General features: G+C 49.5%; 1 protein-coding gene across 2 annotated transcripts; it reads left to right on the forward strand.

Moving 5' to 3' along the window:
• The first annotated feature begins 9,141 nt into the window (after window positions 1–9,141).
• On the forward strand, window positions 9,142–18,848 carry LOC147986062 (uncharacterized). 2 transcript variants are annotated; one of them, XM_087544433.1, is made up of 8 exons: window positions 9,142–9,544; window positions 11,053–11,127; window positions 12,430–16,408; window positions 16,481–16,554; window positions 16,638–17,065; window positions 17,656–17,779; window positions 17,867–18,154; window positions 18,232–18,848. In XM_087544433.1, exons 3-8 carry the CDS (start codon window positions 16,032–16,034, stop codon window positions 18,636–18,638), a joined length of 1,698 nt encoding a protein of 565 aa, XP_087400559.1. In that variant the 5' UTR covers window positions 9,142–9,544; window positions 11,053–11,127; window positions 12,430–16,031; the 3' UTR covers window positions 18,639–18,848. The 2 variants fall into 2 exon arrangements, with proteins under 2 accessions (XP_087400559.1, XP_087400560.1); XM_087544434.1 differs by lacking the exon at window positions 11,053–11,127.
• The last annotated feature ends 8,428 nt before the right edge of the window (window positions 18,849–27,276 follow it).

Genomic DNA, 27,276 nt, shown 5'->3' on the forward strand with positions numbered 1-27,276 from the left:
TTTTCCTTGGAGCGACTGTGTGGGGTGTACTTGCGACCGGAAACAATTTCGCCATATAATTGTATTTTTTTAGCTCTACAGTATGTATTTCCGTATTTGAGCGCTCGCCGGTCGCACACGTTCTCATTTTGCCGAGCCTGCGTGCCAGGAGGGCATATCCCCGACGGTTTCTGGGTCGTGTCAGAAGGACCCCCCTATTGCCCACATTCACTTGGCGACGGTTCCATATGCCGTCGCGGAAAGGGGTTAAAAACCGTTTGTTTAGGAGCTCGATGTACTAGTGCATGGGCTTCGTGGCTACAGTACCCCGTCCGATGAGGGGCGTCCTGTGACGCCCGGATAATTAAGCTACAGTGAACCACTTCTAATGACGCCATGTCACCTCAGTTACTGTTGATAATATCACGTTAGTACAAAACCGATTCAAATTCAAATTCAAAATCAAGTCAAAACATTAAGAGTTTTCAAATATTAAAAGTAAAATGTTCAGGTTGTGCCAATTATTGCATAGGTAATTATGGTGAAGAAAACACACTTTTAGAAAATGTTTAAATACTTTAACATAAATAAAACAATAGCGAAAACAATTATTTAAATGCTTTTAAATGATAAAAAAATATTAAACTAGTTTGTTTAGTCACCAAATTTTTTTTGTGGCAGTATTGGATTTACATATCTATTTATGTGTGGGTTTTACTTATTCTAAACTATAAACTATTAAATAAATAAAAGAAAACAGAAAAGTAAAGTAAGAATGAAACAAAACAAACAAAAGCAAAAGAAAAACAACCCCCTGTTGTTTCCCCTTGGGCCTAAACCCCATGGTCGGCCCAGCAAGCCCCCCTCCCCGTTCTCTCCTTCCCCCGCAACAGGGGGGAAGCGTGGCCACCTCGGATGCCTGCCACGGCCTCGATCATCGTCGTGGCGGCCATCCCGCGAGCCCCCGCGCCTACAAGACCCAGGGTGCCCCCCTCTCCTCGCAGGAACCCTAGACCTTTTTTCCCCTCCCCTTTCCGCACGCTCGATCTTGAGCTTGCCTGACGTGGTCGCCGCCGCCTCGTCGGCTTTGTGGCCACTGACCGCATCTCGACAAGATGGCGTGTACAGAAGCTCTGTAGGCGTCCTCTCCGTCCTCGGCGCCACGAGATCGACGACGGAACCCCCCTGCATCGCCGACCATGCCCGCCCCCCTCGCTGGACTCCGCCACGGCCATGGCTTCGATCCGTCATCGGCGAGCCACACCAAGCCCCTCCGACCTCGTCGTCCCCTCCTCTGCGACCCCTATGAGCCCCTCCGACGAATCACCCTTTTCCCCCTTCGTTTTGGACACCGTAGGCTGCAGTCGTCGTCATGCCCGAGCGCCCGCGTACATATACTCATGCCATGGCTGCCTTCTTGCTGCTGCGTTACCGCGGCCCACGCCCGCCGCTGCCGCCTGGTACCCGCGCCGGCCGCGCCCGAGCCCTCTGACCCCGTCCTCGGTTTCCCGCTGCGCCCATGCCCGCCGTACCGGCCACCGCTATTGCGCTCGCCCTTGCCGCGCCGCTGCTTTGCTGCCCCCGCCGTCGCTTGTTGCTGCTGCATGCGGCTCCTCCTGCAGCCGCGCGCGTCGCCCCGCTTACTCCCGCTGGACCGTCGCCCTCGCCCGGCCATGCCCCGCGTCGCCCGCGGCTGCTGCCCTCCTGCGCGCCGCTCGCCGCCATTCTAGCCCCGCTGAAGCCCAGTGCTCCGCCACTGCTGCTTGCTGCTGCAGCTCGCCCGCCTCGGCTACTCATCGCCGCCGCTGCGCCCGCCGGCGCATAGCCATGCCCGGGCTCGCCCGCGCCTCCCCCACCGCGTCCGCCTCGCCGTGGCCATATGCCGCCCTGGCCGCGTGCCCCCGCGGCCCTACTGGCCTCCCCTGTCCCCGCGGACCACTCCCCCGCCCCGCTCCGCGCAGCTCGTCGCCGTCGTCAGCCGCGGCCCCAGCCGGCCGGCGCCCCGGGGCTCCGTCCGCTATGCGTGGGCCACGCCCCCGACGGACAACCCGCGCCCGCCCCGCTAACCACCCGCTTCAGTGGCTAGTTGGGCCACTACCAGCGGGGCCCCACAGCCCCTTTTCTTAAAAAATTAGGTGCTTTAAATAATTAAATAATTAAATTAATTAATCCGGTTTAAAACACTAATTAAGATTAATTAGTCTGCTAATTAAACTAGGTTAATTTTGTAGTTAGCAAAGCAGTCTATGACATGAGGGCCCCACCACTAATTAGACTGATATAAACAAATGATTAAAACACATGTGACACTGACATGCGGGACCCGCACGCACTATTCACGTTGTTGACCAGTCTTCGTTGACTGGGTCAACTGGGTCATCTGACCCCACCTGTCAGCTCCTGGTGCACCGCTGGGTGCACTGCACCGGGTGCACCCACCCCTTTTTCGAATTAGTTAATAAAAGCAATTTCAGAATATTGCTAAAACTTTAATAATTCATAGAAAAATAACCGTAGCTCGGATGGAAAAACTTTGTACATGAAAGTTGCTCAGAACGACGAGACGAATTTGAATGCACTGCCCATTCATCCTCCATGCATCCCTAGCATAGCGAACACGCAACTTTCCCCCTCCGATTCATCTGTCCGAAAACGCGAAACACTGGGAATACTTTCCCGGATGTTTCCCCCCTTCACCGGTACCACCTCTTACCGCGTTAGGGCACCCCTAGCACCGCTACTTGTCATGTCATGCATCGCTATGCATATGTTTGCATAATATTTATTGTTTATTCCCCCTCTTCTCTTGCTAGACACCGAGACCGACGCCGCTGCTACCCAGTACAACTACGGTGTTGACGACCCCTCTCTCTTGCCAGAGCAACCAGGCAAGCCCCCCCCCCCTTGATCACCAGATATCGCCTACTCTCCTCTATACTGCTTGCATTAGAGTAGTGTAGCATGTTACTGCTTTCCATTAATCCTATCCTGATGCATAGCCTGTCCTTGCTACTACTATTGTTACCTTTACCTGCAATCCTAATGCTTATTATAGGATGCTAGTTTATCATCAGTGACCATACATTCTTGTCCGTCTGCCATGCTATACTATCGGGCCGTGATCACTTGGGAGGTGATCACGGGTATATACTATATACTTTATACATGATACATGTGATGACTAAAGTCGGGTTGGCTCGAGGGGTACCCGCGGTTGATTCATGAATTGGGGGTTGGAAGGACATACTTTCCCGACAGCCCTCTGTGTGGATCTTTGTGGCGAAACGACAGTGCAGGTTGATACCACCTAGGAGAGAGGTAGGCCTGGCCCTGGTTGGCGTTCGCGGTTATTTAAAGATAACACGTTTAACGAGATCTTGGTATTTGATCTGAGTCTGGCCACTGGCCTATACGCACTAACCATCTACGCGGGGACAGTTATGGGCACTCGACGTCGTGGTATCAGCTGAAGCCTTCGTGACGTCAGCGACTGAGCGGCGCGCGCCGGATTGGAACGTAAGCCTGCTCTTGTATTAAGGGGGCTAGTTCTGCTTCCGGCCGCCCTCGCAACGTGCAGGTGTGCAATGGGCGATGGGCCCAGACCCCTGCGCCATAGGATTTAGACCGGCGTGCTGACCTCTCTGTTGTGCCTAGGTAGGGCTGCGACGTGTTGATCTTCCGAGGCTGGGCATGACCCAGGAAAGTGTGTCCGGCCAAATGGGATCGAGCGTGTTGGGTTATGTGGTGCACCCCTGCAGGGAAGTTAATCTATTCGAATAGCCGTGATCTTCGGTAACAGGACGACTTGGAGTTGTACCTTGACCTTATGACAACTAGAACCGGATACTTAATAAAACGCACCCTTCCAAGTGCCAGATACAACCGGTGATCGCTCTCTCACAGGGCGACGAAGGGAGGATCATCGGTTAGGATTATGCTACACGATGCTACTTGGTGAACTTACCATCTACTCTCTTCTACATGCTACAAGATGGAGGTGGCCAGAAGCGTAGTCTTCGACAGGACTAGCTACCCCCCTCTTATTCCGGCATTCTGCAGTTCAGTCCACATATGATACCCTTATTCCATTTGATACCAATGCATACATATGTAGTGTAGCTCCTTGCTTGCGAGTACTTTGGATGAGTACTCACGGTTGCTTTGCTCCTCCTTTTCCCTCTTCCTATACCTGATTGCTGCGACCAGACGATGGAGCCCAGGAGCCAGACGCCACCGTCGACGACGACTCCTACTACTACTCGGGAGGTGCCTACTACTACGTGCAGCCCGCTGACGACGACCCGGAGTAGTTTAGGAGGATCCCAGGCAGGAGTCCTGTGCCTCTTTCGATTTGTACCCCGTTTGTGCTAGCCTTCTTAAGGCAAACTTGTTTAACTTATGTCTGTACTCAGATATTGTCGCTTCCGCTGACTCGTCTATGATCGAGCTCTTGTATTCGAGCCCTCGAGGCCCCTGGCTTGTAATATGATACTTGTATGACTTATTTTATTTGTAGAGTTGTGTTGTGATATCTTCCCGTGAGTCCCTGATCTTGATCGTACACGTTTGCGTGTATGATTAGTGTACGATTGAATCGGGGGCGTCACAAGTTGGTATCAGAGCCGACTGCCTGTAGGAATCTCCTTTCCACACTCCTTGGCCGAAGTCGAGTCTAGACATTGCAAAACTTTTACTAACATGGCTGTGCGGCTTACGGGCCCACGTCGCCATTGGATGGTATTAGGATCTTTTATTCCTCGTCTATACTCTGGGACTCTAATCTCTCTCCTATTCAGGTTGAATGATTTGCTAACTTTAACTCTAGGTTCTCATAAAAAAAATTCTCTCCCCGGAGAGCCCCTCGGTCCAAACGATCGCTTGCTTCGCCAGAAGATACCGAAGAAACTCTACGATGTTCTATGGAGACTATGTGTCATCGCTTTTATAGTTCTGTGCCACCGATGTGTCCTTATGGATAAATACCTACATTTGTCGTTCATACATTCATCCCCTGTTGATCTTGTTTCTAGAAGATACCCTAAAATTCTCTTTATTGTTTCGAGAATACTTTCTGCCTACTGCCTTGCAGTTCCTTGCCACCTGAATACCCCCACGGATAATTTCTCGCACTTATCGAGCATCCGCTCATCCCCAGATGATTCATCTATTTCACAAAAATCTTCGAAATACCAATCGGTCTTTCGAAAATCCTGAGTAGCCTATTGCTCCTGAAATTCTTGCTTGCTTATGTTATGGTTAATGCCATAAATCTCGTAATCTTATTGGCACCCTTTGTCAATTTCATTTCGAGTAGGTTGATTCAATATATTACAAATGCTCGTAACCCTCAATCAGATCCTAGAATTCATCCTTCCAGCTCAGACATCATTTTAAACATGAGCTGGATCTCGACCAATCAAATTGCCATCAATTGTACCCCTAAGGCGATTCAAATTATACATCCCTAATCAGAGCATTGCTTCTGATCCCTTTGTCTTGGAATTCATAATTCCTTTGCATTTGAGCTTTGAGTTAGTCAGTTGTTTCTATAATCCGATGCACATGCATTCCTTTTTCCTTTGATAGAGTACCGATGCGCACATCAGATCCCTTGTGGATCACCAGACCATTTGTCTGAATTTAGCCGGCCGTGTCCTTCATATTGAATAACCTTGTGAGCCTTTACATGGGTATATAATACCTTTGGTAAATTGTATCCTCTGCTTTGTGAACCATGCTCTACTTTCGAGCTTGTATGATTTACTCTGAAGTTTGTGGTATATGTTCCTAAGATGCCCTGATGGGTTGAACCTATGCCTTCCCTAAACCGTGTGAACCCGAAAGATTTCACGGGTCATACTTATCTGGTATTGCACCAGGTAAAAACTCTCAACAACTAACATCATTTTTGAAATACGAGAGGTGAATGAAAGGTTATGCATTGAACAGGTGGGAGTCGACCTTGAACCCTGTGTTCATGCCCATGGACACAATGTATATCCTGTCATGGAAGCTTCTTGTAATAATAACTATTCCCTTGATATAATATCATATGGTATCTGTGAATTGACCCTTTGCAATCGTGGTTCTAATCATATTTTTTCCTTGATTCCTTTCCTCGGACAAGTTAAAGTACTTGTCTTTTGCAGATCAATACACTTGTCAAACCTCTATTTTGCTCTACCTCCGAGTATTACCCTTTGGTATCTTGATAATATCATCGAACCATGTTGCTTATTATGACCCTTCATCGAGTATTATTCCTCACCAATTCCAATGTTTCTTGGTTCCGGGTTGTTAGTCACTCGAGGACACCGATAACTAAATCGGGTCCGCACCACGATTAAACAACTCTTAGTAATATCCTTTACTTACGAATTTGTACTCGAGCATGTCAATCCTAGCCTGATCGACTATCACATTGGGCTAATTTTTAACTGTGCTACCTGGTCCTGCTTCACGGAGCCCAAATTTCGGCAGTGAGCTAATCTTACGTCGATCTTCCTTGTCATATCATTTCTCCTTGAATAGCAAACTTGATTTCGAGTATGTTTCATACCCATGATTCTGATAACTTTCACTTCACCCTTCCTTTTCCTTGATGTCATCGATGATCGATTATATCCTCCTGAAACCCCTCGAAAAGTGTGTCGTGATCATCATCAACATTTTGACCCCTTCCAGGATATCAATTGGATTCATGATGAGAAGTACCATCCTTGTCCTCCATGATTTGTGTTATCATCGACCACCTTATTGCCTTCCGTTCAACACAAACTTGTTCGTGTTTCTAGCAACTCTATTGCTTTCAAGTTAATGGTCGATATTTCATTCTTAGACTATTGGTTGTTGAATCACCTTTCTAACGTTGATCTTGCTACCTAAGACCATATTTTGGGTGCACTTTTCAACCAATACTTAAATGTGTATGTTTTCCTCGAGCATACATCCTTATATCATTTGATCCGACAAATGTTATCTCCTTGTTCACATAAGTGTGGAGATCAATCTTTTGAAAATCTCAATGAATTGTCGCTGAGTTCATCAGCCACCTCTTCATCCTCTCCTTGGTTTCAATGATGAACTCTTGTTTCGGAACTCGCTTCCATAGTACATTTCCCGAGAATCTTACAATGTCGTCTCGTCAATTGTGTTGCACCTTTTCTTCTCAGGCATCCCGAGTCTGAGGCATCCTGGCACCAATCAGATCTGAATCTCGGTCAGGTATGATGATTGGGACATATTTCCAATAATTATAACATTGGTCTTTATATGACTCGGTAAGATGATGTCATGCCTAGCACACCTGGCCGGAGGCCCTATTGTTCCTTTTCAGCAAGGATATCCATTTTTCCGTGAGGAAACTGTAAGACTTATTCTACAAGTTGTTCCCGATGAATCCTTCACGTATCCAAAGCCTGACAGTTGCTTGAATACAATGTCAATGCTATCTCGAAGCATGTCTGTGGTACTCCGATTTTCAACGAGAACATTTGAGGCCCAATGCTAATGTTTCCTGCTCAATTACCCAAACACCGTTGTATGGGTAACATCATGAAATTCCTCTCCCCTTACCTAAGTGGTTTTCTACCTTCTATCTGGTCTTGGATATCATACTCTGCTTGTTCTTGGGAAGGATATACCCCTGAAATATGTGTTTAAACACATATTTCCTTTCCATTGTTCTGTTTAATCTAATAATCACATTTTCCTTTCCATTGTTCTGTTTAACCTTCTTGAGGTTTGTATGATCTAAGCAGTAATACATCACTGCTTTTATAAGCACCTTAGTGTACAACTCTGTCAGTAATACCCTGTTACTATTGTTGTTGACATTCCGGTAACCACCAACGGACGAGAACTTTGCCTATTGGTCCGCCTCGTTCAACGAGCAAGAATATGGTTCTCTTCGTCCCTCGCCCTTGGTACAGACGTTGTTGGCGACGTAACTGACAGACTATTTTCTGACATGCATTGCTATCATGACCATGCAAGATGACATCACCCTCCCTATTTTTTTAACCCACATGGTGGGCCCATAAACCACAGTTCCACAGGATTGAAACCTAGCTCTCCTATACACCCCGGCTTCCAAAGTTAATTCCTCGCACTTGGCCTCGTATGTGATTCACAAGCCACCTTCCGAGAGATCATCAATTCTGCTATCAGACACAATACTTATTCCCGTTGCTCCGAACCCTTTTCACGCCCTGTTTCAGGCATCGAACGATTGCCTGTCTGCTCGAAACTTCTCATGGTACCTTCTTACCTTACTCTTGATATGTTCTTAAGTATCTATTCGAGAATTACTTTCTACCACATTCCCTGAGTTATCTGTCGGATAGTCAACCTTGTAGCTGTCCGTTCTTACGAAGTTACCCCTTGTCTTTCGTGTGTACGATGAAGACTCCGAAAAAAAGGTGATGACTTCATCATGATGACCTGATGATGACCTGATGTAGAGAAATGAAGACATCAGCATAGTGGATCGACCTCTTCGAGAAGAGCAACCAAGACAGAGACGAATCATTAGGATTTCGTAACCAATTCCTTCCCCTTAACTGTACCTCCTAAATCTCGGGACGAGATTTCTTGTAGTCGAGGAGAATGGTGCACCCAGATAATTAAGCTACAGTGAACCTCTGCTAATGACGCCATGTCACCTTGGTTACTGTTGATAATATCACATTAGTACAAAACCGATTCAAATTCAAATTCAAAATCAAGTCAAAACATTAAGTGTTTTCAAATATTAAAAGTAAAATGTTCGGGTTGTGCCAATTATTGCATAGGTAATTATGGTGAAGAAAACACACTTTTATAAAATGTTTAAATACTTTAACATAAATAAAACAATAGCGAAAACAATTATTTAAATGCTTTTAAATGATAAACAAATATTAAACTAGTTTGTTTAGTCACCAAATTTTTTTTGTGGCAGTATTGGATTTACAAATCTATTTATGTGTGGGTTTTACTTATTCTAAAACTATAAAATATTAAAGAAATAAAAGAAAACAGAAAAGTAAAGTAAGAATGAAACAAAACAAACAAAAGAAAAAGAAAAACAACCCCCTGTTGTTTCCCCTTGGGCCTAAACCCCATGGTCGGCCCAGCAAGCCCCCCTCCCCGTTCTCTCCTTCCCCTGCAACAGGGGGGAAGCGTGGCCACCTCGGATGCCTGCCACGGCCTCGATCAACGCCGTGGCGGCCATCCCGCGAGCCCCCGCGCCTACAAGACCCAGGGCGCCCCCCTCTCCTCGCAGGAACCCTAGACCTATTTTCCCCTCCCCTTTCCGCACGCTCGATCTTGAGCTTGCCCGACGTGGTCGCCGCCGCCTCGTCGTCTTTGTGGCCACCGACCGCATCTCGACAAGACGGCGTGTACAGAAGCTCCATAGGTGTCCTCTCCGTCCTCGGCGCCACGAGATCGACGCCGGAACCCCCTGCATCGCCGACCATGCCTGCCCCCCTCGCTGGACTCCGCCACGGCCATGGCTTCGATCCGTCGTCGGCGAGCCACACCAAGCCCCTCCGACCTCGTCGTCCCCTCCTCTGCGACCCCTGTGAGCCCCTCCGACGAATCCCCCTTTTCCCCCTTCGTTTTGGACACCGTAGGCTGCAGTCGTCGTCATGCCCGAGCGCCCGCGTACATATACTCATGCCATGGCTGCCTTCTTGCTGCTGCGTTACCGCGGCCCACGCCCGCCGCTGCCGCCTGGTACCCGCGTCGGCCGCGCCCGAGCCCTCTGACCCCGTCCTCGGTTTCCCGCTGCGCCCATGCCCGCCGTACCGGCCACTGCTGTTGCGCTCGCTCTTGCCGCGCCGCTGCTTTGCTGCCCCCGCCGCCGCCTGTTGCTGCTGCCTGCGGCTCCTCCTGCAGCCGCGCGCGTCGCCCCGCTTACTCCTGCTGGCCCGTCGCCCTCGCCTGGCCATGCCCCGCGTCGCCCGCGGCTGCTGCCCTCCTGCTCGCCACTCGCCGCCGTTCTAGCCCCGCTGAAGCCCGGCGCTCAGGCACTGCTGCTTGCTGCTGCAGCTCGCCTGCCTCAGTTACTCGCCGCCGTCGCTGCGCCCGCCGGCGCATAGCCATGCCCGGGCTCTCCCGCGCCTCCCCCACCGCGTCCGCCTCGCCGTGGCCATATGCCGCCCTGGCCGCGTGCCCCCGTGGCCCTACTGGCCTCCCCTATCGCCGCGGACTACTCCCCCGCCCCGCTCCGCGCAGCTCGTCGCCGCCGTCAGCCGCGGCCCCAGCCAGCCGGCGCCCCGGGGCTCCGTCCGCTGCGCCTGGGCCACGCCCCCGACGGACAACCCGCGCCCGCCCCGCTAACCACCCGCTCCAGTGGCTAGTTGGGCCACTGCCAGCGGGGCCCCACAACCCCTTTTCTTAAAAAAATAGGTGCTTTAAATAATTAAATAACTAAATTAATTAATCCGGTTTAAAACACTAATTAAGATTAATTAGTCTGCTAATTAAACTAGGTTAATTTTGTAGTTAGCAAAGCAGTCTATGACAGGGGGGCCCCACCACTAACTAGACTAATATAAACAAATGATTAAAACACATGTGACACTGACATGCGGGACCCGCATGCACTATTCACGCTGTTGACCAGTCTTTGTTGACTGGGTCAACTGGATCATCTGACCCCACCTGTCAGCTCCTGGTGCACCGCTGGGTGCACTGCACCGGGTGCACCCACCCCTTTTTCGAATTAGTTAATAAAAGCAATTTCAGAATATTGCTAAAACTTTAATAATTCATAGAAAAATAACCGTAGTTCGGATGAAAAAACTTTGTACATGAAAGTTGCTCAGAACGACGAGACGAATCCGAATACACAGTCCGTTCGTCCGCCACGCATCCCTAGCATAGCGAACACGCAACTTTCCCCCTCCGATTCATTTGTCCGAAAACACGAAACACCGGGAATATTTTCCCGGATGTTTCCCCCCTTCACCGATACCACCTCTTACCATGTTAGGGCACCCCTAGCACCGCTACTTATCATGTCATGCATCGCTATGCATCTGTTTGCACAATATTTATTATTTCTTCCCCCTCTTCTCTCGCTAGACACCGAGACCGACGCCGCTGCTACCCAGTACAACTACGGTGTTGACGACCCCTTTCTCTTGCCAGAGCAACCAGGCAAGCCCCCCCCCCCTTGATCACCAGATATCGCCTACTCTCCTCTATACTGCTTGCATTAGAGTAGTGTAGCATGTTACTGCTTTCCATTAATCCTATCCTGATGCATAGCCTGTCCTTGCTACTACTGTTGTTACCTTTACCTGCAATCCTAACGTTTATTATAGGATGCTAGTTTATCATCAGTGGCCATACATTCTTGTCCGTCTGCCATGCTATACTATCGGGCCGTGATCACTCGGGAGGTGATCACGGGTATATACTATATACTTTATACATGATACATGTGATGACTAAAGTCGGGTTGGCTCGAGGAGTACCCGCGGTTGATTCACGAATTGGGGGCTGGAAGGACATACTTTCCCGACAGCCCTGTGTGTGGATCTTTGTGGCGAAACGACAGCGCAGGTTGATACCACCTAGGAGAGAGGTGGGCCTGGCCCTGGTCGGCGTTCGCGGTTATTTAAAGATAACACGTTTAACGAGATCTTGGTATTTGATCTGAGTCTGGCCACTGGCCTATACGCACTAACCATCTACGCGGGGACAGTTATGGGCACTCGACGTCGTGGTATCAGCTGAAGCCTTCGTGACGTCAGCGACTGAGCGGCGCGCGCCGGATTGGAATTCAAGCCTGCTCTTGTATTAAGGGGGCTAGTTCTGCTTCCGGCCGCCCTCGCAACGTGCAGGTGTGCAATGGGCGATGGGCCTAGACCCCTGCGCCATAGGATTTAGACCGGCGTGCTGACCTCTCTGTTGTGCCTAGGTAGGGCTGCGACGTGTTGATCTTCCGAGGCCGGGCATGACCCAGGAAAGTGTGTCCGGCCAAATGGGATCGAGCGTGTTGGGTTATGTGGTGCACCCTTGCAGGGAAGTTAATCTATTCGAATAGACGTGATCTTCGGTAACAGGACGACTTGGAGTTGTACCTTGACCTTATGACAACTAGAACCGGATACTTCCAAGTGCCAGATACAACCGGTGATCGCTCTCTCACAGGGCGACGAAGGGAGGATCATCGGTTAGGATTATGCTACACGATGCTACTTGGTGAACTTACCATCTACTCTCTTCTACATGCTGCAAGATGGAGGTGGCCAGAAGCGTAGTCTTCGACAGGACTAGCTACCCCCCTCTTATTCCGGCATTCTGCAGTTCAATCCACATATGATACCCTTATTCCATTTGATACCAATGCATACATATGTAGTGTAGCTCCTTGCTTGCGAGTACTTTGGATGAGTACTCACGGTTGCTTTGCTCCTCCTTTTCCCTCTTCCTATACCTGATTGCTGCGACCAGACGATGGAGCCCAGGAGCCAGACGCCACCGTCGACGACGACTCCTACTACTACTCGGGAGGTGCCTACTACTACGTGCAGCCCGCTGACGACGACCCGGAGTAGTTTAGGAGGATCCCAGGTAGGAGGCCTGCGCCTCTTTCGATTTGTACCCCGTTTGTGCTAGCCTTCTTAAGGCAAACTTGTTTAACTTAAGTCTGTACTCAGATATTGTTGCTTCCGCTGACTCGTCTATGATCGAGCTCTTATATTCGAGCCCTCGAGGCCCCTGGCTTGTAATATGATGCTTGTATGATTTTTTTATTTGTAGAGTTGTGTTATGATATCTTCTCGTGAGTCCCTGATTTTGATCGTACACGTTTGCGTGTATGATTAGTGTACGATTGAATCGGGGGCGTCACACGTCCGCTGGGTACGCCCGTACTATAGTCGCGCTCAGCCCTAGATTCGGGGGTGGCAGGTCGCACTGTAGCCACGCCTCATCCCGTCATAGTTATGTGGGTGCAAACTTTGAGGGCATGAGAGGCCGCCTGCTAGAAGCCGGCCGCCTCGTAGCCGCCTTCTGGTATCATGCCGCCTTCTAGCAGTCGGCCTCCCAAACCAGCCGGCCCTCGAATCCAGCCGTTCGCCCAGGAGGTGTGAGGGGCGCAGCTAGCCCCGATGTCTTGAAATACCATAGGAAGCCGATGAGGCTACCTGTGGTCATTTACTCTGACAGTACTCCCCGAAGCTGGTGGGGTGCCACGGCCGAAATCGAGGAGTCTCAGCAGATTCCTACTCTGAATGTCTTGGTGATCTTGTTTCGTCCGCCTTCTAGAGAAACTGACTGCTAGGAGCCGACCGGGGAGCAGTCGACCGCCTGGTGAATTCGAACCGTCTTGGTGGGGGCCGGGTGCCAAGCCAGTCGGCTAGTGGGCACGCCGCCCGTTCCTCGCCCACTACGCGGCGCCAGCAAGCCAGGCTGGCCTGGCAGCCCACGCGCGTGACGGGACGTCACTGCAGGCCTGGGCCTGCCACTACAGGGCCTCGGCACGCGCACGGATCCGCTGCGGCCGAGGCGGGCGGTTGCGCTTCCCAGGTACGGTTAATACACGCCATTACGGCATGGTAAACGCGGGGTCATGGGGGAAGTGGGCGCATTTAATCTTGCAACCCCCCCCCCCCCCCACGTCTCGCCCCCTCGGCTCCGCTGTTGGAGGGCTATAAGTAGGGGGAGGGGGTCGGCAGAGCGCACACGCGTCCTCCTCTCCCTTCGTCTCGCCTTTCTCCTTCTTGTTCTTGCTGCCGCCACGCCCTTTCCTCTCGTCGGAGCGCTGTTGCACCCCGTCGTCATCGGTCCTCCTCGCGCCGCAGCCACCTCGCACCAACGTCGAGCCCGGAGCCCATGGCGCAAAGCGGCCGCACGGGCAACTGGTGTCGTGGTTCTAAGTCTGACAGTAAGATAGGGGGTAGGGATGTAGAGGCAAAGATCTTAGCTATGGAGGAGTTGTACACGCGAGTTTTACGAGTTCAGGCCCTTCTTGGAGGAATTAACAGCCCTACGTCTCGGAGCCCGGAGGCGGTCGACTGGATTATATGCGTGTGAGTTACAGGGGGTGTGAACCCTTGTCCCTGAGGAGGGGGTGGCTTGTATAGAGTTCGCCAGACCCCTCTCGCCCTCAGTTACAAAGGGTTTAAAGTACATAAAGATGGAGACGTTACTGGTAACGCATGTATTTAGGTGCTATAAATGACAATTAATCCTACAAGTAAATGCTCGATCGTTGTTCGTGTAGAGTGACTTTAGCTCTTCTGCCCGTCGAGTGACTTTTGTGACGGTCGAGTGACATTGACTCTTCCGAGTGGAACGTCTATGGTCGAGTGGATGATGGTACTCTTTGAATGATCCTGGCTTTAGGGTGCTGTCCTAGGGTAGGATGTCTGGGTCAGGTCCATGACCCTACCCTAGGTACATAGCTTCATCATTAGCCCCCAAATGGTTCAGGGTTCTAGTGGAGAAGGAGTTGATAACCCCTCTGATTCAGATTTTGTGCTTTGAGAATATCTCGCCCAAAGGTCGAATAAACCTTTATGATGACTTCAACTGCTTGTTCAGTCATCTTGACCCATTCTTGGTTTTGTCGAGTGAACTTTCGTTGTTAAGTTCCGAGTGTTGATATGGAACAAATCTTCCGTCTGGCGGGTTGTTCTGCCATCTGCGGATTTCACGGGATTCGAATTTTGGGAAGCGTGCTGGGCGGGGGAGGCCGCGGTAATCGGAACGGATTAGGCAGGTCGCCTCGATCCCCATGCCACCTTTTTTGCCACGTATCACACGTGCGACTGTTGCGGGATTTGATAAGATCGTCCGGGCCTACAAGTCAGTCACTCGGAAGTGTCCTTATATAAAGCACCGGACCGGGGCTTTTGAACAGTGTGCCCTCATTCTCCTTCCTCTTCCTCAGATTTCTCCACTGCACCTGCTTCTGCTCTCGGCACCGTAGCTCCGCTCGGACTTGATTTGCCGCCATGGGGAAGGAGAAGACGGTGGCGCTGGAGCATGCGAAGAAGGCGACGGCGAAGGCAAAAGGGAAGATGACCAGCCGGGGTGGATCCTCGTCGAGGTCCGGCCTGCCGCCTGGCTGGATCCAGGGCGACTGGATCCGCTCGATGATTAGCCAAGATGACATCGACGATCTAGTTGAGGGAGAACTGATCCCCCATGAATCGACGTGGCTCCCGGGGAACGAGACCGAGCCACGGCGGCAGGAGGGTGAGTGCGTTCTCCTCGCCACTCATGTCGACCACGGGTTTTCTTTGCCTCCCCACCCTTTCTTTCGTGGTTTCTTGAACTTCTTCGGGGCTCAACTCCACCACTTTACTCCAAACACTATCGTGTACCTTGCTGCTTTCGTGTCCATGTGCGAGAATTTCTTGGGCTGCCGACCGCACTGGGGTCTCTTCAAGCACATATTCACATGTCGCTCCCAGGCGGTCAAGAAGGCCAATCTGAGTGACGAGGACGCATGTGATACAAATGTGCGGGGGGCCTTGGAATTCAAATGAGGAACAAGAGAACCTTCCCAGCTATGATCCTTCCCGACTCGGTCCGAGGCTCGCAGTCGGCCTGGTTTTTCTGCAAGGACCAACCGACTCCGGGTCAGTCGACTGGACTTCCCCCCCTTTTCCATGGCTCGAGTGGAGAAGTCCTCCTCCTTGAGAGTGATCCCGGAAGAGAAGGCGCAGGTGAAGGTGTTGATCGAGCGGGTCGTCCAACTTGTCCGTGACGGAGTGACTGGTATGGACCTGCTGGAGGTTTTCCTCAGTCGATGCATCCGACCACTCCAAGCTCGTGACCATCCGATGTGGATGTACTCGGGACTCGAGGATTCCACTCGAATCCACCCGGAGGATGTTAGTGAGGACATAGTGGAGAAGTGGCTGAGGGGTATTACCAGCAACAAGGATAACCCCCGGGGGTCGAGGAGGGTGGTTCCATTCGACCATTTGCGCCAGCCGGAACAAGTATGATTCTGTCGAGTGTCTTCTTGATTTACTATGTAACATCTTGTTGACGGTCGACTGTCTTTCTTTTGTTCATTGTATTTTTAGGCTCTTATTGATATGTATTCGATGCCCAATGGAGTGCAGGAGCAAAATGAAGAGGGAGAGACGAGCGGGGGCGAGAGTGGCAAGTGGCACTCGGATGCAGAGGAGGACGAGGAGAGCGACGACCCAAGTGCTGAAGAAGAGGTCAACTCACCTCGCAGAGAAAGGAGGTCCAAGCATGCTCACGACCCGGCGAGCACCCCTGACCTGGCGACCGCACCGACTGGGCAATTTTCGAAGCACCCTCGGACGTCTTCTCCGGTGCCGACTGAGAAGGTATCGAAGCAGCTCAATACTGCGCCGCCTCCTGCGCCGAAAGCATTGAAGGCCACATCCCCCAAACCACCGAAGGCTTTGCCCAGAATCAAAGTGACCATCCCCACCATCTCCGGGTAATCATCTGACCCGATCTTTTAGTCGACTTGAGCAACAGAACATAACCGACTGAATGTTGACATTTGCAGTGCTGCTACATCTGGAACTTCTTCCTACCAATACCGAGATGAGGAAATGGAAGACGCAGTTACCTCCAACCCAGGTAAAACTCTCATGATCTTGTTCTTGATTATTTGGTCGATTAAATTCTGATGATTCACTTGGGGTCGACTGATTTATTTGCAGCCCCACCCAACGTCATCGAGCTTCCGGATGATGATGAAGATGTGGCCCCTAGGCCCAGAAAGAACAAAAAAGTAGCAGCTGGCAAGACGTCTCAGCAGGGGCCAATGACAACACCAATCGTCCAGCAATCTGAAGACGCAGGTGGGGCCTCTGTAACGTTTGTTGTCCCATTGTCGAGTGAGCGCCCTACACCGTCGATTGTACCGGTGTTTCCTTCAGTTGTCCAACCTCATGCTTCGGAGCTCCAAGCTGCCGCACCTGGGTCGTCTGCCCCCTTCTTCACCAACTACCATGTTCCAGAAAGCCAGTCGGACGCGGCTGTGGAGGCCATCCGTCAGGCTAACGTGATGATGGAGCGGATGAAGACGGTGCACGAGAACAGCCAGGTTGCTTACGATGCCAGCGCGGCTCTTCGGGCCAATGTCCAGGTAAGTAGGCTTTCGACTGACCTTGTTCTATTAGGATATGCTACCTGAAATATTTTCTTTCATACAATCTCTTATTCTTTGCGTCGAATCTGTACACCCACTGGGTTTTTGTTGTCTTTAGCATTTGCACTCTTCCACACGGCCTGGGCGAGTGGGATCTGAATCGGTGGGGGCACGCTAAGTGCACCCACTGGGTGTAGTCCCCGAGACCGCAGTCGACTGCGGGCAGTCGACTGGGGTCTGAGTACTTTTCCCTTTCCTTTCTTCCACTCGACCCTGGCGGACCGGCCGAGTGGGATCTGAACCAGTGGGGGCACGCCAAGTGCACCCACTGGGTGTAGTCCCCGAGACCGTGGTCGACTGCTGGCAGTCGGCCGGGGTCTGAATAGTTCTTCTCTCTTTTGGGGGGGACCAGCCGAGTGGGATCTGAACCAGTGGGGGCACGTCAAATGCACCCACTGGGTGTAGTCCCCGAGACCGCAGTCGACTGCGGGCAGTCGGCTGGGGTCTGAGTCAACTTTAAAGTTTTATTCACTCGGAAGTAAATAATCTTTGATCTTGTCGATTGATATGTCTTTTACCTTCTTCAGAAATCTTGTACTCTCATTTCTAAATTCGCCAAATTTGAGGAGAAGCAGAGGCAACTCAACCTTGACTTGGAGCTGGCCCAACAAAAGTTGAAGAAAGCTCAAGATGAAGTTGCTGGTATGGAAGGTAACTACCTGTCGACTGTTCGCGTCGATCATCCTTTTTTAAAATATTTCTTCGATCGCTTGTTTGATCCGTTTGCTTATTTTGCAGAGAAAATGAGGTTGGCTCTGGAGAAGAAGGACTCGGACCTTGCAGCTGCGCAGAAGGAAGCTCAAGATAACACTGCCCTTGCAGACCAGAAGCTGGCTTCGGTCGGAGTGCTGGAAGAAGAAGTAAGCAAGCTGAAGTCCTATCTCACTGAATCCAACCGAGAGGTAACTCGTCTGAAGAAGGATAAGATGGCTCTGAATGAGAAGCTGGAATCCGCGACTCGTAAGAGAGATGGCGTGGAAGCTTATCTGAGAACTCTTGCCAAGAAGCTCTTTCTTATGCTGGAAGGTACTCCTTTTAATCCGACTGCTCTACTACTTGTGAGTTAGTCTAGTCCAGTCGATTCACTAACTCCTTGACTGCAGAATTCTGTCAAAACTTTGAGGAGGAAACTGGACGGATCGAGACGGGTTTGGACCCTATTGCTTCTCTAGTCAGCGACGAGGCTGCCATGAATGTGCTTCGACTGGAATCTCGTGTCGCCAGTGTGACAAGTTACCTCGCTCGTCTGAAGGTGGCAGTTTCACGGATCGAACCATCACTATGGCCAAGGGCGACGCTTCAAAATGACCTCGAATCTCTGATGACTCGGCTCAACGAGGTTCCTGGTCGAGTGCAAGAGTGGAAGAAGTCCTCTGCCCGGTGTGGTGCTGACGTGGCGTTGTCCTTGGTAAGAGTCCACTGCAAGGAAGCTCGCGAAGACAAGCTGGCGGCGATCAAGGTCCCCAACACCAAAAGGCAAGATTTCAGTCCTTTATGTAGACTTTCATAGCTACCGCCACTCGGATTGCAGATGGAATCAACTTGGACGAATTCGTTGAACCTGCCAGCCCTCCTCCTGCCGAATGAACAAACTTTGAGGTCTAAACTTGCCTTAAATTTGCCTCGGGATGCCGAGTGGTTGTTGTAACCATTAAACTCCTTCGGGCTTGATGCTCGAATACTTTTGATCCGTCGCCTGGAATTTTTAGGATCTATCTGAACTTGGTTTATTTCTGAATATGTTTGTATTTGCCTTCATATGGAATTTGCTCTTTGGGATGTAGCCCTGAAGTGGAAAGTCCAATCGACCTGTGTCTTGTCGTCCCTGCGGGAAGGGTTGGGGTGCATGTTGTATTTGTGGAGTAGCTCGGAGAAGAAGGCCGCGGTCGACCTGCACCTCGTCGTCCCTGCGGGCAGGGTTGGGGTGCACGTTGTATCTGTGGCGTAGCTCGGAGAAGAAGGCCGCGGTCGACCTGCACCTCATCGTCCTTGCAGATGGGGATGGAGCGTATGTTGTACTTGTGGTGTAGCTCGGAGAAGAAGGCCGCGGTCGACCTGCACCTCGTCGTCCTTGCAGATGGGGATGGAGCGTACGTTGTACTTGTGGCGTAGCTCGGAGAAGAAGGCCGCGCTCGACCTGCACCTCGTCGTCCTTGCGGATGGGGATGGAGCATACATTGTACTTGTGGCGTAGCTCGTAGTAGAAGGCCGCGGTCAACCTGCACTTCGTCGTCCTTGCGGATGGGGACAGATTTAAACCTTAGGCGAATACTGGACTGCAACTAAGCCTCCGAGTGGGAGGGTTGATCACCACTCGGTAGGATTTTTTAAACTTAGGCGAGTACAGGACTGCGGCTAAGCCCCCGAGTGAGTGGGTTGCTCACCACTCGGTAGGATTTTACAAACTTAGGCGAGTACTGGACTGCAGCTAAGCCCCCAAGTGAGAGGGTTGCTCACCACTCGATAGGATTTTTCAAACTTAGGCGAGTACTGGACTGCAGCTAAGCCCCCAAGTGGGAGGGTTGCTCACCACTCGGTAGGATTTTTCAAACTTAGGCGAGTACTGGACTGCAACTAAGCCCCCGAGTGAGAGGCTTGCTCACCACTTGGTAGGATTTTTCAAACTTAGGCGAGTACTGGACTACAGCTAAGCCCCCGAGTGAGAGGCTTGCTCACCACTCGGTAGGATTTTTCGAACTTAGGCGAGTACTGGACTGCAGGTAAGCCCCCGAGTGAGAGGGTTGCTCACCACTCGGTAGGATTTTACAAACTTAGGCGAGTAGTGGACTGCAGCTAAGCCCCCGAGTGAGAGGCTTGCTCACCACTCGGTAGGATTTTTCAAACTTAGGCGAGTACTGGACTGCAGCTAAGCCCCCGAGTGAGAGGGTTGCTCACCACTCGGTAGGATTTTTCAAACTTAGGCGAGTACTGGACTGCAGCTAAGCCCCCGAGTGAGAGGCTTGCTCACCACTCGATAGGATTTTTTAAACTTAGGCGAGTACTGGACTGCAGCTAAGCCCCCGAGTGAGAGGGTTGCTCACCACTCGGTAGGATTTTTCAAACTTAGGCGAGTACTGGACTGCAGCTAAGCCCCCGAGTGAGAGGGTTGCTCACCACTCGGTAGGATTTTTCAAACTTAGGCGAGTACTGGACTGCAGCTAAGCCCCCGAGTGACAGGCTTGCTCACCACTCGGTAGGATTTTTTAAACTTAGGCGAGTACTGAACTACTGCTAAGCCCCCGAGTGTGAGGGTTGCTCACCACTCGGTAGGATTTTACAAACTTAGGTGAGTACTGGACTGCAGCTAAGCCCCCGAGTGAGAGGCTTGCTCACCACTTGGTAGGATTTTTTAAAAAAACTTAGGCGAAACGGATTCGCAGCTAAGCCCCCGAGTGAGAGGCTTGCTCACCACTCGGTAGGATTTTCTTTTGAACTTAGGCGAAATAGATTCGCAGCTAAGTCACCCACTGGGGGGTTTCAGACGCAAATAAAAGCAACAAAAATCGTTTAAGAGGACTGTAAAGCTCTTGTCTTTGATAAACAAATTACAAAGGTATTTCTTATTACATTTTATTCAAACGGGTACTTAAGTATAAAAGGGGCGGAGCAGCTCCGCATTCCAAGCCCGTGGCTCGTCCTTCTTATGCTCGACACTGTAAAGGTGGTATGCTCCATTGTGGAGCACTCTGGTGACAATGAAGGGACCTTCCCAATCTGCGGCGAGCTTGTGTGGTTTCTGCTGATCCACTCAAAGGACCAAGTCACCCTCTTGAAAGGCCCGACTCTTCACGTGTCTAGCGTGGAATCGACGCAAGTCTTGCTGATAAATGGTCGACCGGATCAAGGCCATCTCTCTTTCCTCCTCTAGGAGGTCGACTGCGTCTTGCCGAGCTTGTTCTGCTTCGTCTTCGGAGAAGAGCTCAACTCGTGGTGCATTATGAAGAGAGTCACTCGGTAAAACAACTTCAGCCCCATAGACCAAGAAGAATGGAGTTCGGCCAGTCGACCGATTGGGGGTTGTCCTCAATCCCCAAAGAACTGATGGAAGTTCATCAACCCAGGCGCCCGCTGCGTGCTTGAGATCTCGCATCAGTTGGGGTTTCAGTCCTTTGAGAATCAGGCCATTTGCTCTGTCTGCTTGTCCATTCGACTGGGGATGGGCGACTGAAGCATAGTCGACTTGTGTGCGTTGTGAGGCACAGAAGGTTCTGAACTCATCAGAATCGAAGTTTGATCCGTTGTCAGTGATGATGCTATGCTGAACCCCATATCTGAATATCAACTCTCTGATGAAGCTGACAGCAGTACTAGCTTCAAGATTCTTAATAGGCTTGGCTTCGATCCATTTGGCAAACTTGTCGACTGCTACAAGCACGTGAGTAAAGCCACTCCTACCAGTCTTTAGTGGACCAACCATGTCCAATCCCCAAACAGCAAAGGACCAGACGAATGGAATGGTCTTCAGGGCTGATGCAGGTTTGTGCGACATATTGGAGTAGAACTGGCAGCCTTCGCATCTGTCGACTATATCTTTCGCCATTTCATTTGCTCGTGGCCAATAAAATCCAGCTTAGTATGCTTTAGCCACAATGGTGACCACAGGTCCCCGAATGGATGTCGTGGAGGATCACTTGACCTTCTTCTGGCGTTATGCATTTCTGGCTGACCCCGGGTGCACTTTCTCTGAACAGCTGTACTCTTATTACAGTAAAGGCCTTGGATCGACAGACGATCTGTCGAGCCTCTTCTTCGTCCTCCGGGAGCTTTTTCCTAAGGATATATGCAATGTATGGCACTGTCCAGTCGGGAATGATGACTAACACCTCCATGATCAAGTCGACCATGGCTGGGACCTCGACTTCAGTCGGATCTGTGGCACTCTTAGGCTGCGAGGGTTCTTCAGTGAAGGGATCTTCTTGAACTAAAGGTGCATGAATATGCTCTAGGAACACATTACTGGGAATGGATTCTCTCTTGGAGCCTATCTTTGCTAAATCATCTGCTGCTTGATTTTTCAGTCGGGGTATATGATGGAGCTCTAACCCCTCAAAATTCTTTTCCAACTTCCTCACCGCGTTGCAATAACCAGTCATGGCTGGGCTTCTGACATCCCACTCCTTCATCACTTGATTGACTACCAAATCTGAGTCGCCATAGACCATGAGGCAACAGACGCCGAGTGAGATGGCCATACGCAACCCATACAAGAGTGCTTCATATTCTGCTTCGTTATTGGAGGAATCAAAGTGAATCTGAAGGACATATCTGAGCTTGTCTCCTCGAGGGGACACCAGTACCACCCCAGCATCGGAACCATTCAGCATATTGGAACCATCAAAGAACATGGTCCAGTGTTCCGAGTGAACTTGAGTCGGCAGTTGTTGTTCGATCCACTCAACGAGGAAATCTGCTATTGCTTGGGACTTGATAGCTTTCTTTGCCTCAAACTTGATATCTAAAGGAAGGAGTTCAATCGCCCACTTTGTCACTCGACCAGTTGCATCACTGTTGTTCAGAATCTCTGACAATGGAGCGTCGCTGACGACTGTAATGGAGTGATCAGAGAAGTAATGTGCAACCTTCTTCGTGGTCATATAAATCCCATAAACAAGCTTCTGATAATGTGGATATCTTTGCTTTGATGGAGTCAAAACTTCAGAGACATAGTATACTGGGCGCTGAACTTTGTAGGCTTTTCCTTCTTCTTCTTCCCGCTCGACCGTAAGTACTGTACTAACGACTTGTCCAGTGGCTGCAATGTAAAGCAGTAAAGGCTCTTTGCTGATTGGTGCAGCAAGCACCTGCTGGGTGGAAAGCAGAGCTTTAAGCTCTGCAAATGCTGCATCAGCTTCAGGAGTCCACTCGAACTTATCTGACTTCTTCATCAGTCGGTAAAGAGGCAGCGCCTTTTCACCGAGGCGAGAAATGAATCGACTATAACATCCCAAATTTTCAATTTGGAATGTTATACATTAGATCATCATTGCATATCATATTTTATTTTCTTTTGGTTTCGATCCTAGAAATTTCTACGCAACACAAGGACCCACAGAGAGAGTTGGGAAATTCATTATTTTTCATATTTGAGTTTTTTCAAATTTTAAGAATAAGATCATTTGATTTTAATTATTTTATCATCAATTATCTCTATTACAAAAATATGAGAGAGGGAATAAAATGACTTTCCCAAAATAAAGAAATATTTAGGATTTAATAATAAAATCAAATAAGATTTTATTTCGGAGTTTTTCGTTATTTTATTTGAATTTAGGAAAAATGTGTGTTTTTCAAAATTGCATTTAGGCCCCAAATAAATGTTCACCTTGTGCGGCTTGATTTTAGAAGCCTGGGAAAATTTATTTCGGAATTTTTAGAGTCCGTTTAGTATTTATTTTTATTTTTCTTCTGCACGTAATTATTTTAAAAAAATCGCACCGACCTACGGGTCGTGTCCGACTAGGACTCCAGCCCGACTAGCCTTTATAAGCCGGCCCACCCCCGGGCCGAAACCCTAGCCCCAGCCCCACCCGAGCCGCCGCCGCCGCCCGCTCGCGCCGCCGCCCACCATCGCCGCCGCCGCCGCCGACCCGCCGCCCGAGGTTCGCCTCGCCTCGAAATCCGCGCCGCCGTTTTTTTTTGAAAAACCGTTCGGTTTTTCATCGTTTTTTTGAGTTTCGGTTTTTTTAATAGATCGGTTTTCCGATTTATTTAATTAGCGAGCGTTCGTCCGTTCGTTCATTCTAGCGAATGTTCGTCGTTTTTTCTTTTTCTCGGATTAAATTCGTGATTTTTCTGATCGCGATTTCTGATCCGATTTTCGTTTTAGTATAATTTTTCGCTCGTTTATCGGAATCAGGCGATTCAAGCGCCTGGAGTTTCGTCTCGAAACCCTCTATCCGTTTAACCAACTTAAACCAGTTTTTGCTACTGTAAAATTTGATTTAGATCCAGATTAGTAGAATGAAGTTGTTTTCTTTCGCCGTTTGATTTTCGTTGCTTCGTTTGATTTGATTCTTTTTGCAAACCGGAGTTCTTAGGTTGAACTTTCTGGTTAGATCTCTTATTTGACTTTTACCTGTGCATTAGATGAGTACTTATTGTATACTTGTTTGTTTGTCTGCGATAGAATACCCGGAGTGCGCCGCCTGTTACTTCGAATCTCTAGGTTTCGCGGATCATCAGCAAGGCAAGTAACACTTTGATCATACCTTTTCTACTACCCAGTTTTATTGCATTAGATCAATCCTCACACATTGCATGATTAGGATCTAATTAAATTGTGGGATGGGAAATAGTTGAGGTAGTACCTATTACCTGTTTTATTATCAAACCTTTGGGAGTTACTTCTACGTTTGCCATTATGCTATGCTATGCTAGTAGACGTGAATTGGGTGAGTGAAATCCATGACAGATGTGAGTTTGCTAATTAATGGTTTATCTAAGGTGGCAACTTAAACACACATCTGGGTGGATTGAGGTACCTGGGTATTCCAGGATTGCCTGTTTCTTTTGGACCACCACCCAGGCTCAAAGGGATCATGAGATTATTCATACTAGAAACTTCCGTGTGCAGCCACAAGCCATTATGGGCTCTGGCATAGTTGATTAAGTCGTGCAAACTCTTACAGGATAGACTAGCAGATGTAGGGGAAAGTAGGTGTAACGGTCGATCCATCGTAAGGTGCTGGCGCTTCTGAAAGACTGTGTCTCGGTCATCCGTCTTCTCAAACACCATGTAGTGCGAGAAACCAAACGGAGGCGATCGAGTCTTGTGGGGAAAAGTGTGAAAACCTCTGCAGAGTGTAATAAACTAATCATGGTTAGCCGGTCCCCGGTTATGGACATCTTGAGTATCTAGTACCTGGATTATCATGTGAATCTCAACATGTTACCCTAAATTAATTTTGTTGGGTTTTGTAATGATGATGTTTAATTGGGATTGAGGATGCTGTCAACCATTCTCAATGTTTAACAACTACCATGATAGTTAAATAAATTTATTCCTTTGTAGTAGGGAAAAATTGGCTTTACGCAAAACTGTAGCCATAGAGCTTTCCACCAGCCAAATATGCATATAGTATAGTTGTTTCATTCCATTACTCTCTATGTGTTACCTGGCCAGCATATTCCATGTGCTGACCCGTTTCGGGCTGCAACGTTAATGTTGCAGACTTTTCAGACGATGATTAAGGAGTTTTTAGGTCGTGGTTCTATACTCAGTGATGCTGTTGGAGTTGATGGACTCACTTATCTTCCAAGCCTTCCGCTGTTATCGTTATTAGATGGCCTTAAGCCATATTTATTGTAATAAGTTCTCTATTGAGACACTCGATGTAACAAGTGTGTGATTGCTACTCTGTTATAAATCCTCCGAGTACTATGTGGTGTCAGCATTACTGATCCAGAAATGACACCGGAGCACAGAGATCAGACCGTTTGAGGTCTGGTCGCTACATCGACTTAGGGCGGCCAAACAACCAGTAAGCTTCTGGACGTCATGCACACGCACGGGGCGTTTCATCCGGAGTATGGCACCCACTTTCTCTGGGTTAGCGTCGATCCCTCGTTCGGAAACGAGAAAACCGAGTAATTTTCCGCCTGGAACTCCAAACGTGCATTTTGATGGATTAAGCTTGATATCATACCTTCTGAGGTTGGCAAAGGTTTCAGGTAGGTCAGCCAGTAGGTCGGAACCTTTACGTGACTTGACCACAATGTCATCCATGTATGCTTCCACATTCCGACTGATCTGAGTAAGCAAACACTTCTGAATCATCCGCATAAATGTGGCTCCGGCGTTCTTCAAACCGAATGGCATAGTGACATAACAGAAGCACCCAAATGGGGTGATGAAAGCTATTTTTATCTCATCGGGTCCATACAGACGGATCTGATGATACCCGGAATAAGCATCCAAAAAGGACAAACGTTCACACCCCGCGGTCGAGTCGAGTATTTGGTCGATGCAAGGGAGAGGAAAGTGATCTTTCGGGCAGGCCCGATTGATATGTTTGAAGTCGATGCACATGCGAAGTGAGTCGTCCTTCTTTGGGACCATGACAACATTAGCTAACCACTCGGAGTGATAAATTTCTAGGATGAACTCAGCTGCTAGAAGTCGAGCCACTTCTTCACTGGTTGCCTTCCCCTTTTGTACGGCGGACCATCGAAGATGTTCTTTGACTAGTTTCACTTTTGGGTCGACTCGCAAACAATGCTCAGCTAGTCCCCTGGGAACACCTGTCATGTCAGAAGGTTTCCATGCAAAAATGTCCCAGTTCTCACGGGGGAACTGGATGAGCGCTTCTTCCTATTTGGAGTTGAGTGTTGTTGAAATGTGAGTCGGTGCAGCATTAGGATCCGTCGGGTGAATGTGAATCGACTTTGTTTCGCCAGACGACTGGAATGCTGAATCCGTGGCAGGCTTCTTAGCTCGCAAAAAATCACTCGGATCTGCATTTTTTGATATTCCTGCAATTCTACTACTGCCATCTGTGCATCGGCGATCTTTGAACCTTTCTGGAAGCACTCTTCTGCCTTCTTTCGATTACCAGTGATAGTGATCACCCCTTTGGGACCAGGCATCTTCAATTTGAGGTACATGTAACATGGTCGAGCCATAAAACGTGCATAAGCTGGCCTACCCAGAATAGCATGATAAGCACTCTGGAAATCCACAACTTCAAATGTCAACTTTTCTTTGCGGTAATTCTTTGAATCTCCGAATACTACATCAAGGGCGATCTGGCCGAGTGATGCAGCCTTCTTGCCAGGAATGACTCCATGGAAACTCATATTGCTTTCACTGAGTCTGGACATCAGAATGCCCATTTCTTTCAACGTATCTGCATACAGTATATTCAGACCACTGCCACCATCCATCAGAACTTTAGTCAATCGAGTGCCTTCGACCACTGGGTCGACCACCAGCGCTTGCCTCCCAGGGGTGGCTATATGCAGCGGGTGATTGGACTGGTCGAATGTAATGGCAGTCTGAGACCAAAATAACTGGGTGTAATCGGGGCGACCATGTTCACCTCTCTATTGATGACTTTCAGTCGACTCTTACTCTCAACATTAGCGAAAATCATCAGAGTGGAATTGACGTGGGGGTAACCATCATCGTCCCCTTCCTCATCCTCAACTTT

The sequence above is a fragment of the Triticum urartu genome, chromosome 2A (genome assembly GCF_056163025.1).
Source record: "Triticum urartu cultivar PI428250 chromosome 2A, HENAU_Tu73, whole genome shotgun sequence".
Lineage (NCBI taxonomy): Eukaryota > Viridiplantae > Streptophyta > Magnoliopsida > Poales > Poaceae > Triticum > Triticum urartu.